Raw genomic sequence first — 14093 nt, 5'->3', positions numbered from 1 at the left:
ACAATCAGCCATGTTCGTCGATATTGACAACTTCTTACATCCATTGGTGGTAGTATGCCATCTTTAAGGAAAGTAGCGGCCGTTGCGGATAAATGAGAACAGCTTTGAACCATGGCTGCCATAACTTCTTCCAGATAGGCAACCAGATAGCCTTCATTCGCGTGGCATATGGTGCTTTCAGCGCAGACCTCCCAGTCCCAATCCAGCACTCCTTCTCGTCAGCCGGTATCCGCTCAGCGATATGTATGATTTGCCTCACCTATCTTGACAAAACCGTATTCATCCACTTGAATGTTATCGATGCCAAATAGAATGCAGAGATCCTTGAGATGATGAAGTCCCGAAATGATCTTCTGGGAGTTAGCAAAGCCATAAAAACCACCCAAGGGCGCTTCACCTGTTTCATTACACAAGTCACCTCTACCGTGAATAGTGGAAATAGGTCAAATAGATCCAAATGCAAATATTCAAAAATGATAAAGAATTCGTCATCTGCGTGATAAAAAGACCCTGGACGTACGACATTATTATGAGAAATGCAAGAAAGCTTCTGGACGTCAGATAAAGAGGCTCTTGGGAGTCGCTTAACGGCGACCATTTGGCGAGCGATCGCTTGGCGATGCTGGCCAACCCATTTCGTAGTAGAGTCATGAAGGTTGTGACAGCGATAGTAGTCCAAATCCGGGTGTCTATTTAGATAACACGGGATAGCTGCATGTTTGAAGCCTCGCCTCTTCACAACACAGAAGGGCCGTTTTCGTCGAAGTGGCGTACTCATGGTTACTGTTGCGGAATAAGGTAAGTGGCCGAAGTTATATATATCGTGTGTCGTCATACGCACCCCCTGAAAATCCGCCGCAAGATTCCGCCATCTCGTCCAGTATGGACTCTGAATATCGATCGTGTTCGAGTCTATACTCGGACGATTCGTTCCCCCTAGAACCTGTCCTTGCTACTCCTTCTTCCCCAATCATTGAGGATGAGAAATATGAGAAATATCGACCGTCTTCAAGTCTATACTCTGACGATCCGTTCCACCTAGAAAATGTCCTAGTTTCTCCCTCATCTCCGATCATCGAGAATCAAATGCAGCTAGCTAGCGAGCTAAGGCAGAAAATAACACTCCTTGAGTCCGAACTCCAGAAGTTACAAAGTATTTGGGCGTCCATATATCAAACTTTGGAGCTCTCTGCGGAAGTTGCATATCAAGTAGACCTGATCTGTGGGCATGCTGTGCGACGCATTACCTTGGAGAAAAGGAAGTGGCTGGCCAACTGCACGGCTTTCTAAAATCCGCAGTTATCCTTAGACGTGGGCTTTTAGAGGCTCAGGAAAATAGGTAGATAAGATAATCTTGTATCTTCATCAGCTACAGGATGATGATGCCTTGCTTACCAAAGTAATTGAGTCAATCTAAATGTGACTGAAGTCCTTGTTTGAGTATCAACACATCACCAGACAAAGCCCACTTAGCTTCTGGCCCAAGAGGGTTGTGTTTGACTCGAAACCTGATCAAATTAACTTAAAATGGTAGCCACCAAGAAGATCATACAAGTGAGTGCAATCTCATCATGTCCAGAGAACGACAAGGTGGCGCCCTCGACGAGCCAAATTAAGCCGAGTCAGAGCCTGGTGTCATTGCGGGTCTATTCCGGCGCTCTTATTAAATATGCTAGCCTCGATTCTAGCTTTTATATGGTGTACGGCCTGTTGTAGACCCAAGACGAACTACCAAGATGAGACGCCTTGTTTTTGTCCGGCGAATCATAGCAATCAATTGTGGAGGTAAATGGCTAGAATAATAAGCGAGGCTCGGAACACTTACCTGCCTGTGCGAACGGGATCAGTACAGGAGTTCCCCAATGAGCAAAATAATCCCTTTTGCATACAAATACCCACTACTTGGACCCTTTGCCAGGATGAAGCAGTCGTTTAATTTAGCACGAAGGTACCGTCAGACTGAAAGCCACCAAGATCCTTACGCCGTAGATATCTGGGTTGACTACGTACTGGGCCAGAGCCTAAATCTGGCCTAAGTCACAAGGGAAAGTAATAACAATCAACAGGATGAGAGCGATCCGTGATACAATTGCCAAGGTCGCAGCTTGGCTCCACGATATCTTCAGTTTGAGAACGGGCGCCATCCAACGCATCAGAGTACTGGGTACCTGGCTAAGAGCCATCACATCAAATCATCAGAATTAGTTCGTAACCGATGGGTAAACAATTATCTGGCTATTCAAATAGATAAATAAATCACAGGAGCTTATTCATAATCTTGATTCTGGATAGCGTTGTCCGTCTCTCTCTTCCTCTCCCCTATTTCCTCAACGCTGTTCCAGCGTTGATGTCGTTACAGTAACGTGTGTTGATACGGCAACATTGTTCCCTGGTTTGTAGGAGTCTGATAAATTTACCGGCGCGTAAGCACATGTAGCCCAATGCCCGCTCTTGCGGGTAGAAGTATTTGGTATGGTCGATGGACTACGGCAAGTCGTCGCACCTTGTATTCCAGTGGGCGTTAGAGTTGTCATATGTCCAGCGTCTTCGCTTTCTCGTGGGTCTGTCGGGATAGCCGACGAGGAAAAGAGGGGCTTCAGTCTCTGCTTCATCCAGCCCCAGATCACCGGAATACTAGAGGTGACAACAGCCACAAAGGACTCACGTACCGCCCAGGATGCCGCTTGCTGTGGGCCTTTTGTAGGATTCTGAGTTGATATTAGTACTCACTCGAGCGCCGTTTGGATGTATCAGCGAACCTTGATAATCAAGACGCATCGGAGGATCCCAGCAGCCATGACGAAAACTCCACCCGAGAAGAGGAGCATGAGCATTACTCGTTTAATCCTCGTGACCTGTGCTTTCCTCAGAACTGGGATTGGAAGGATTAAGAGATAGACGTCGGTGATGACGTTCAAGGTGAGCACAAGAAAGACCAGTAACTTTGAAATCGCTGGTTGGCAAAAGTCTACATACCAAGGCATTAGTGGAAAAGAATGCTAGGCTGAAAATGAGGCACAGGGTGATAGCGGATTCTTAAGGGAGTATAATAGAATAGCCCCCTGAGTGAGTTTCGAATCAAAAGAACTTTCGAATACGAAATCAAAGTCGATACTCACTTCCTGGATCGGGATATATCTGCCAGAGTCGATGGAGCGGCTGGCAGCCAAGGAGAATGACACCCAAGACGACTAGGTAGGTGGCAGCTATGAGAATAAAACCCCAACGGATTCGTCTTCTGTATTCTGGCAGGCCATTCTGGAAGAGAAGTCTATTAGACAAAGAGTGGGCTGTGAGCTATTCTCAGTGCGTAACCTACTGTTAGCCGGCTGTAAAAGGCACACATGGAACTCTTGATCAGCCAAAGAACTGTGGCGTAGACGGCCCAGCCCGCTACTTGAACCTTCGACCCTTTAACTCTTCGCGTTCACCACATGTTAGCGCCAAGATACTCGAGGCTCGCAAGACCTCATTAGAAGAATGCTTGCCTCCATTCATATTCTTCACTCGTACTTGGCAGCGAAACACGCTCGTCATCAGTCATTGCGTTGTTGGCAAGGCCATGAAATCGATGCCTAACCGTATAAGCAAGGACTATCTCCGCTATATAGGGTATGGTGGTGAGAAGCATGAGGTAGTCGTCAAGCGCCAGTTTTCGTATGCCTGCTAGCTGGATGCGGCCGTACGTCCGAACTCCGATGACCAAGGCCCCGAGGCCAAGAAGAGTGAATACTTCGACAGCGTACGCGTTTGATGCAGACATTTTCCCATGTACAATGTATAAAGTAAGGGGTAATACAGAGAGTCAGTTAAGTGGAGGAAGGAATGGACGAGAAGTACGGTCACGCAAGCTTAGAGCAGTACAAGAGGTCTGTAAAAAATAAAAAAATAACAAATGATAAAACAAAAGGATGGGGAGGTGGTTCCGTTGTGATTACCAGTAGTTAGTTTGATATGCATCAAAATTTCCCACAGCAAAACACGACCGTATTATAGATTTGACCTATCCTTATTCTTACCTTTGAAGCTCTTAAAAATGGCCAAAGATCCAAGCGCACGATCTGCAGCCAAAATCAACCCATTCACCATTACGACCCTCTTAACAATAACGTGCCAGTCGATTTACACGACGCAATATTATAGCTAGATCACTTAAGATAATGGAATATAAATAGTAAGCTCTTATGAAGAATGCGCCAAAGCTCATGCTCAATCCCTTTAGAATAAACTGTATGAAAGACATGACTAGCCAACGAGGTACTACGCGGAAGCGGCGTGTAGGGCGTTGGTAAAGGTAGAGAATCCATATTGTTAAATGCCGATCAACAGTCTATACATGATTACCTCACAACGGACAAGCAGAATCAAGGTTAAGCTGAAGGTTAGAGGGCTATTTAGAGTGGATAACTGTGATCCAAAGAGTGAGCGTTCAAAATTGAACTACCAGTAGGCATCACTCTACACATCATCCTTACCGCCTGGCACTATCGACCGACTAATACAGGTGGAGTGACCTTCTGTCAAACAGTACGTGTATTCGGTCCATTGGTTGAATCAGTGTATTCGTGTTGTGTTTGTGTTCTCGTTCAGTATCTGCCCCTGAAGGACCTGCTTTTCATCTTAAGATCCTTGACCCACACGTGACACCCCACATATTCAACACCTTCCGGCTAATCAAGTAATCAAAACAACCGATGATTCGTGGGTTATCCACGAAAGCGCTCTGGATCAACTTAAGCAGTTCCACGAAAGGAACATGTCCGCTGTTAATCTTCAACGGCAGCAAACAGCTGCTACTCCATCTTGGCTCAATTCTGCTGCAAGCAACATAGGTTAGTCATATTTTAGGCACGGCTAAGTCCTTGCTAACTCAGCTATCAGCGTTTCCTGCCCGTATGTGACTGAAAAATGCCTAAAGGAGCGTTAAAGAGGATGAACGCCTAGGGAACCTCCGTGGTAGTGGGCAATTTTGAGCCTGCAATGATTCTCGAACGCAGTCTATAAGCATAGTCTTGAAAGATTATTTGTAGACGCAGTTAATAGCAACTTGAAGTATCTTTATGGACTTGAAAAGTGCGTAGAGCCAAAATGTGTCCAAAAAAAAAAAGACTAACCTATCACGTCACGTCAAGGTCATCGTCTCTCCTACACTTCCTTCCAAGCTTAGGTCAAAATCAGCTTCAGGGGTTTTCTAGCATGATTTTTAGGAAAAAGAACTTAGGGAGAAAAGTGTTAAAAGGTTCCTCGGGCCTTGAGCTGTGCCGGAGCCACTAAAGCCTCGATTGCAGCACAAACATGAAACTTGACTTCGGCATTACCGACTGGTATGCGTTTGGATTAGCGATTATACTCATCCTACTGGCTCTGAGACGTGCCATCACGACAGTGTTCCGCTTCATATGCCCTCTTGCCTTTCAAATATGGGGTTTTCAAACTGTCTATCGCATCAGAAAGAGAGTCTCGCAGTGGTTAGTGAAGCACCTGGTATACAGGAGCTTTTTCCGTCATGGGAGTAGCCTGGATACATTTACCAGGGCCCATACCATTCTTTTTCTCTCGTATCTGGTATCGAACCTTAGCTGTGTTCTCATAAGCGCCTTAGACACCGCAGAAGCGTTCTCTCGAGCAGGTGTATTAGCAGTAATCAATGCCGTGTTGCTTTACGTCGGCCCGTGTCTCGATTTTGTCGCTACGGTCTTGCACTTACGCCTTCGGATTCAAAAACAGATTCATGCGACTGCCGGCTACATGGTTGCAGTACTTTGCACCATCCATGCAGCTGGAGCCTTTTCAAGATATGGATGGTCCGCGATGGATGAGACGCATAATCTACTTGCCGCTCTGGTAGTGGTCTTCCCGAGAACATGGCAATATGAGATGCTAACAACAGTCAGGCTATCCTTGGTGTTTATCTTATGCTGATACCTATGAAGGCCTTACCAGCAGTATTTCCTTACGAGTTCTTGCTGTTCACGCATCACTCTATGTCAGCCATGATCGGTTATGCCATATGGTGTCACATACCAGCAGACAATCACCGAACTCGAGTATTCCTCTATGGCATTGCTGGCATCTTTGTCTCTTCCCTCGCATTTCAGACTGCAGTGACTCTGTATAGAAATCATTTCTGGTTTCAATCGGTTTCCCTTAGCAAGAACGGGAGCTTTGATTACATTCAGGTCAAGCTGAAGCTTCGCAAGCCGGTCAAGGTCGAGCCCGGGCAGTATATCAACTTATGGGTACCTCTTGGCCCTATATCAAGCATCCAAAGCCATCCATTCACGGTTGCTAATTGGTCACCGGAAGCTCAAAGAGAGCTCAAGTTATTTGTAGAAGTCAATAGCGGCTTGACGAAGACGTTGCGGGATAGAGTGGAGCTCGAGTTGACGTCAAATATTGGCATTTTCACAGGACCTTACGGAAGAAGAATCCCTGTTGAAAATTACGAGACGGTCATATTAATAGCGACAGGTTTAGGCGTTGTGGCTCTCACACCTTACCTACAGTGGCTAGTGCACGCAGCCCGTATGCGTGAGGTCCGGATTGCACCTGTCCATCTAGTCTGGCAGATTCCATCCTGGAGTAAGCTTTTCTCTTTCTCTCTCTTTCAAACTCATGGCTGTCCATTTTGACTTATAGAATATGTAGAACAGTCACACACCGTTTTCGATGTCATCGACTTCGCCCTTGCTCTCGATGAAAGGGAAGACGATCTAGGGGATGGGAAAGAGGCGGGTGTGTTGCGCAAAAACCGTCCTCATGCAGTCAAGATCTCCATGTACTACGAAGAGGCAGAACCATTACCCCCGAAAGTACAACTTTTCATTAAGGACATGAAAAAGAAAGAGGAAGAAATGGGGGAAAGACGAGAGTCAAGGTATATGAATGCCAGCTACCTCTTATGAATGTACTCTTGAGCGAGACCGTTATGAGTTCGACCCTTGGACACTCCGGGAAACCAACTCTAATAGCAGGTAAGGCTTTTCCTGTAAGCACCTGGCATAGCTGACCATTTGCAAAGCATCAGTTCCACGAACTACGAGGAACACGCTTGTTGAGTTTGCCAGAGAACATTCTCGTGCCGTTGATCTAGTGTTTACAGATTATCAACCATAAAACTGCACTTCCCTTCGTCCTCTTGAGTCTCAATCCATAACCTCTGTCCCTGAGGAGCAGTGTTTTGCGAGGTTTCGTGAATGCTACATTGGTCTCTGCAAGTACGAGATTTAACATGGGCTGTAAACCAAGGCTAGACATAACTCGCAAAACGACCTCCTAGTTGAACAATATCTCTAAGCCAACCATACCTAACGTATCAGTGCAACTCACTATATGCTAAAGACTATCATTCAAAATTGCTCTACAGTTTCAGATGAGAAATATCTTTAATATGCTCCCTCGCTATCCATCTGTGTGTGAACTGAACTAAGTGTAATAGTGTTCCTACTTTTGGGGGTTTACTGGCCGTGTTCCAGAATTTATGCTTTACCATTGGTTAATTCGCGGCTAGCCGGATAGCACTGGACTTTGCTTACCGATATGATTTTCTCGAATCTGCTGTGCTTGGACTTGGCATTTGTCGTTTCTTGACCTTGTGGTTCACCCGTCGAATCTTTTTGCTTCTTCATGAACTCATAGAAATCAACAGCGTCTGGATAAGCCGTCCATTTGACGTAATCAATCTTCTCCAAGTCACCCTCATCGTAGCCGATCATGAGCTCGGCGGTGATACGCCAAAGACCAGCAACCAGGTTGTCGGCCATACCATAGCGGCAAAAATGTTGCCCCCCTGAAAACGATTAGCTACCTTATAATTAAATCCCATACAGGTGAGCATACAGATCTTGACGTGGCCTGAAGTATCCAACAGTATGTTTGAGCAGGTTAATTCTGGGTGACCCAAATTCAGCTCCTCGAGGTACAGGAGGCCGTCGAGGATCTTTTGAGTGCATGTCAATAATCCGTAAAGGTCCAAGGTCATGGAAGCACTAACCTGTTTCAGAATACAGGCCATCTCGGGACCTCGAAGCTTACGAGACGTGGCGATTTCCAAAAGAGATATCGGCAAAAACTCATACGCCACGATGAAGGCTTCTGGCGTAGGATAAACTCCTAGCCCTCTGACGAAGTTTTTGTGGTTGATTGTTCGAACCACTGACACTTGATCTCGCGCTGATGGCCCAGTTATATTCCAAAAGATAACGCTTGTCTGTTCAGGATCTGGTGCCGCTTGTTCCGTCGCCGCTATCACTAATTCCTCATGCCGGCCCAGGGCAAGGTTGAAGTACGGTTCGTAGTGTTGCTCCAACAAGCTCACCTCATTTCTTGCGACGCTTATGGATGAGGTATCTCCAACGTTCTCCCCATGTTTCTCAAAATTTGCCGTAGACTTGGTTTCCTCGTTAATAGTAGGCAGATCAGCAAAAGTTACCCGCTTCGGAGGTACTGATGGTGCTTTACGTTGGATCTCGGGCTGGCTCTTGGAGAGAGTGTTTGTTCTTTTTCCAGAGATACTAAAATCAGTGGAAACATTTTCTTGGGGAGCTGTCATCTTTGTTGGTCCATCCTGGATACCAGGAATGATCTCACTATCAGCAAAGTAATGCGCAAGCCGCGTATGTCGCTTGTTGACAGCCATGCCACGCCCATTGGTAGAATCCATGGCGTGTATTGACATACAATAATGGAAGGTGTTCTGCAGATGAGCAGCAATGTGTAATGATATACATTTTTCACTCCGAACATGCCTGTAGCCCGGCTTCCGTGTCTAAGGCCACGAAGCGACAGTAAACGGCGTTTTGAACGGGCAGAATCATGATCAGGACAAAAGTCCTTTTTTGCTCGCTCTTAAGCATCCATTCACAGCCTTTCCCGCCACCCTTTGCCCTTTCCTTTGACCCTATTTGTAGTTCTACCCCTCCTTCCAATCCACTACTGCAATCCTCTCTCCTATGCCCCCATGGCCTCCTTCGATCAGAACAGAAGATTGCGTGACGAGAAGAAGCGGAAATTCTTGGGTACAGCCAGTATCAGGTTTGAAGCCTTGGATTTCTCTTTATGTCAACACCAGAAACCACTGAGCGGTGGGCCCGACAAGGAAAATGTTGATAGCTTAGAAAACTTATTCCGGCGGGGGTGCGGCTGGTCACCAGATCAAATCAGCCATCAGATTCCGGCCTTGATTGACCCGGCAGAGCTTAGTGAAGCCCTACGGAACGCCGGAATCCCGGATGAAAGGCTCAAACGAGCGGAAGAAGATTTTGCGGAACTGAATTTCGCTCCCAGCGTCCGTGTCCATTGTCTGAAAGGCCAGCACCGGGTGTTAGCAGCCGACGCAACAGTCGCAAACCGGAATAAACGTTGGATTATACGCCTCTACGCAGCAGGTATAAAAGATCCTACAACATAAACTTGTGGGAGAAGGAATAAGACTCACGTGATGGATTAGATCTTAGCGAAGAGGCAAGAAATGACTTGACTGATGAGCAGTCAAACGAAAGACAAATCACTGACGCAGAATTATTCTACCGCATGACTCTGCACTGGCTAAGGCACGATTCCGAACTTGATCCATCATCTTTCAACAAATGGTTCGCTCTGCTAGGCCGCAAGTCTGAATCAAAAGCCAGAGATGCTAGACGGCTGTGGTTTGGTCCAACATCTTACAGGGATGTGTTCAAGCCCTTCCACGAGATCCCTGCGCTGTTCTGGGGACTCAGTATTGGTAGCACGGGCAAGATTATATCAATGCCAAAGCAGCAGGTGAGTGTCTAAATGGTAGCATCACACGTCCCGACCGCTTACAGGACAAGACCAAGAATCAGATCAAGCGTGTGTTCGAGTTCTGGGATGGCGTCTGTGATCATGATGTGAACAAAAAAATGAGGCTCGACATGAATACGATAAAGCAGGTTAGCGGGAAAGCACCGGGTGCCAGCAATGCGCATCGCAAAGAGCTTGCCGAGAACGGGGAGATCTTGAGCAATTTCAACGCAGAAGAACGACACACAATCTTGAGTCGCCTCCAGATAGCTACCCGAGACCGGTCAGTTCCCACACTCCAAATCTTTTACGGCAACGTTGTGTATTTGCAGAAAGTCGTCGACTGCCTCAGAAACCTTGTTCGTGCCGACTGCAAGCCTCGGGACCTGTGGCAAGACCTTAATCAAGGTTTTGAGGAGACAGAAGACAGTTTATGCTTGTTACAGGTGTCTGAAAATCGCTGCAAGCTGGTTGAAGCAGAAGGCGTTGACCGATTCGAGCTCGCTTGTAGACAGCTGTGGCTCTTTGCCCTACGCGAGTATCCCTCCATACCTCGGGAAACCAAACAACAACGGGCCGGGCCCAAGAGTCGTACGGATCAAGGCAAGCTCTTCAAGTTGGCTGTGCTTGCCCATAAACTTGGGTGTCGGTCGGAACAGATCTCCGACATCTTGACTACCACACGCTGGAAGCCATCGTCTACGCAGCCTGATGGCGTCTCGGACCCAGACTACGACACAAAACCTTACTTGTGTGGTAGGCCTCATCCCGGAGACCTGGATTTGTACAGGGGCTCGCTCTTTCTGTCCAACTTCCACAAGCCTTTTGATCCGAACAGTCCTGGATCCTCTTTTTTCTTTATACAGCGATCACTCTACTTCGATATGTTTCCAGATCATCCACGAGGCATCGACGTTCTAATTAACGGTGCTGCTGTCGTAGGTGAGCATGACCTTGTTGACGATACCTACCGGGCTAGGATTCAAGACAACAATGAAGATTTATTGCATACGAGAGACCAACTTCTTGCCCAAATCTCTGGACTGCAGGAAAGAATTAAAGAGGATCGAATCTTGTGTGAAGAACTCAATAGTCAGATCGGGGATATCCAATCCGATGGGTATCAGATGAATAAGTACAACGAAGAGCTCGGTAAGAAAACAGAGGCTCAAAAACTAAATTACAACCAGCTCTGCGGTGATTATCAGGCGCTTGCTTTGAAAAGCACTGCAGAGGCAGAAAATCTTAACAGAATCAGGATGGAAGTTGAAACGGAGAGCGCCCATCTTACAGAGCTCCAAAAACAAGCAGCGGGTGTTAGGGGACAACTGGTAACCCTAGAAAATGAAAAGAGCACACTGGAGTCCAAGATCCTAGAATTGAGCGGCCAAGCAAATCAACTGGTAAGTAGTTCAGTCCCAGGTCAGTTCCTTGCTAACAGGGTACAGCGCGAAACCATAAAAGAACAATCTCAGCAGGCCAAGAATCCAGAAACACAATTTCAGCAAGCAAATACTCAACAGGTAAGGGGAAAGTATCGAAACCGCACGAAATAGCAGGCTAAACAAGCCCTTACCAGGATGGTTCGGTTGCCATGGGCTCCGAACAGGCCGCCTTAACCGCCACACCACAGATATTCGACTACGAGCAGAGCAGAATGACATTTCTGGTCGAGTTAAGGAGGAAAACGAGGATTAATAAGGCAGAGGGAGAGTTAAAAGAATGGCTAGATATGTTTAGGCAAAACGGCTATAGTATGGTCGATAACCATGATAAGACGCTGGTACCTCATTCATGCTTTAAAGCACTGAAGAATGAGAAAGAAGAGGAGAACCGACTTATAGTTCTGTTCAAAGACCGGTTCATCTACGGGGAAAATGACTTCTTGGAAAAGAATAAGTTTGATACGCGACCAAGGAAAAGAGCAAAATTGCAAGAAAGCACCGGCGGGGATAAATAAACCACTCTCAAGGAAATGAACCAGAACGTGTGTACAGCTTCATAAAACGCAACATACCACTCGAGCCAGCACGTAAGAGGGACTAGAGCACGTGAGCCAGCCCATGGGACGTGTTTGCTCATATGAGCTGGCTCGAACAACGAGCTGGTACAGACGTGCCAGCAGGCCCTGTGTGCCAGCACACATGTGCTAGCGAACGGGCTGTACCGGTGCATTAATGCCAGTATATTGGCGGTGCCAGTGCATGTACGCTATCCCAGGCGCGCCGGCACACATAGCCAAGTTCGTGCGTGCCGTCCTAGATGTGCTGGCACATGTGTACCAGCGCATGCCTGCCAGACCGAGATCGCCAGCACGTATAGCCCGGTCTATATGTGCCATGGCAGGTACGCTGGCGCATACCATATCCCAGCTCATCCACTCTGGTACGGACGTGCTGGCTAGTCGGGCGTGCTGACCTATCTGCACCAGCACACCCCATGTGCTGGCATGGATACACCGGTGCAGCCCGTTCGCTAGCACATGTGTGCTGGCACACAGGGCCTGCTGGCACGTCTGTACCAGCTCATTGTCTGAGCCAGCTCAGGCGTGCTATCGCCTTCTATGAGCTAGCCCATGCGTGCTGAGGAATATTTTGTTCTAGTGTACACACGCCATCTCATATGCCTTTGCCACCTTAGTTTATTGAAGACCGCTCCTGCTTTATTCGCAACCCATCTAGCCTACAAAATCCCTCATGTCATGAACATAGGTAAAGGCATTACGTGCGTCAATGCATCATGTTATACTTATTTGTTTGTACTGACCTTGTCCTCCTTGTTCTTCTTCGTGCCGCCTCCTGTATCCAGGACTGAACTTACGTTGATGCTCTACTGACTACTTACCCTCATGTGTCATTCCGTTTAGGTCCATATTGGAGAAAAGGCCTTGTTGAAACTAGGAGTGGCTCTAGTCTCGGCTCTTTCGGAGTCCTCTACTCAAGCTGCTGATATCAAATAAAGCCGAACTCATACCTCAACAAACGAACCACAAAACATTCGGGTTGACTATATTTTGAATTATCCTACCGAGGGTGTGTCAAAAATTCACTTTGAAAAACGAAGGTAATTTAACCTGTGCCGGCAATCCCATAGTTGATGCGCTCAAAGCTAGCTTGAGCTGAGCATAATAGGTGGCAGAGAGTGGTGTCTAGAGAAGACAGGCGTTGAAACAAATACATATGAATACTCAGACGCTGGCAGCAAGATTGTGGTGGTTAAGTCAAAGAACAGTGAAGCATCGATTAAGACCAAGGGGAGATGAGATGTCCGATCAGGGATTGAGGGGTGCAGCGATATCTCCTAGATGATCTATCTCCTCTTGTATGTCTTCTAGGCAGCTTTTCAACCTATTTAGCGTCCCAATAGCCTTTTCAATCTTTCGTGGTAGAGAGCTATCCCAAGAGGCCTTTCTTCCCCGGAGACATGGGGACGATGGCGAACTCCGGTCTGAAGAACTTATCGCAGCATCATATAACCTACGCCTCCTATACCTCTTAATCCGGCCGTATCCGCCACTGAGCGTGGGTCCTGGGTTGATCGGGGTCTGTGGTGCCGGAGTCCCAGTGTCCTCTTCAGAGTCAGGGACTACAAAATCAACAAGACTGCCGGGACTATCACTATCGCCGGAGTCGTATTCGCTGTCTTTGTCATTAACCGTTAGACCCACTTGACTATTTCGGTACCCCTTCGTGCTCACCTGAGGCTCCAGAGATATGGCTCATCAAGTCGAAAAGTTTCTCGTGATTACAGAGATTGCGCTGCATACTTGAGAACGAGGGGGGTGCGTCACACTGCTTAATGCCAAAACTCCTTCCAGAGCGAGGCAGCGAGGGGGACTAAGTTAAAATACTCCAGCCAGCGGCCCAATAGTCCGTACTGCGTATGGGAATTCTGAGGCATGGTTAGGCCAAAAAGCGACTGGAAAGCCAGTATAACGATAATCCCGTACACTTGATCCAATTCCGGTGTGTAAAAACTTGCCTACAGCCCATAAAGGATTTTTACCCTCCGGAAATTTTCAGAGACGGCTTGATACAACCGATATTATTACGGATGATAGGTAGCAGTAGGTTAGGTTAAAATTAGCATTCTTTCCCTACTCTTCTATGAAGCCGTTGACCATAGTATCTTTCACGTAGACAGGAGCCAAGCTGTCTGCTGAGACTCCTATTTCGTTGCCAGATTACAATGAAAGTCGATGGAGCTCAATATTACAGCACAGGGCCCTAAATTCCAAGAGTTGCAGTTGTACAGTATATATGATAGCCAAGGCTATACCTACCTAATATCTCGTCCAACGGCGTCGTCAGAAACCACGGTACAAAGTGCGG

The 14093-nt window shown here is 47.1% G+C and overlaps 3 protein-coding genes across 3 annotated transcripts; 2 read left to right on the top strand and 1 right to left on the bottom strand.

The window, feature by feature from the left end:
- Positions 1-5295: 5295 nt before the first annotated feature.
- Positions 5296-6905, top strand: MRS44_018194 (uncharacterized protein; the record flags this gene model as incomplete). Its single annotated transcript, XM_065616392.1, has 4 exons — positions 5296-5468; positions 5535-5844; positions 5895-6582; positions 6649-6905. 4 exons carry the CDS (start codon positions 5296-5298, stop codon positions 6903-6905), a joined length of 1428 nt encoding a protein of 475 aa, XP_065472464.1.
- A 480-nt stretch (positions 6906-7385) lies between these two features.
- MRS44_018193 (uncharacterized protein) lies at positions 7386-8662 on the bottom strand (the record flags this gene model as incomplete). The annotated part of the gene is made up of 3 exons (XM_065616391.1): positions 7386-7420; positions 7490-7789; positions 7840-8662. The coding sequence occupies 3 exons, from the start codon at positions 8660-8662 to the stop codon at positions 7386-7388; spliced, it is 1158 nt and encodes a 385-aa protein (XP_065472463.1).
- A 297-nt stretch (positions 8663-8959) lies between these two features.
- On the top strand, positions 8960-11460 carry MRS44_018192 (uncharacterized protein; the record flags this gene model as incomplete). The annotated part of the gene is made up of 5 exons (XM_065616390.1): positions 8960-9386; positions 9449-9762; positions 9807-11165; positions 11211-11285; positions 11332-11460. 5 exons carry the CDS (start codon positions 8960-8962, stop codon positions 11458-11460), a joined length of 2304 nt encoding a protein of 767 aa, XP_065472462.1.
- Between the last annotated feature and the right edge of the window lie 2633 nt (positions 11461-14093).

This window comes from Fusarium solani (genome assembly GCF_023522795.1).
Source record: "Fusarium solani strain SB1 chromosome Unknown bctg00000015, whole genome shotgun sequence".
NCBI lineage: Eukaryota > Fungi > Ascomycota > Sordariomycetes > Hypocreales > Nectriaceae > Fusarium > Fusarium solani.
The sequence above is the reverse complement of the archived record's forward strand: the minus strand, read 5'-3'. Positions and strand labels throughout refer to the sequence as shown.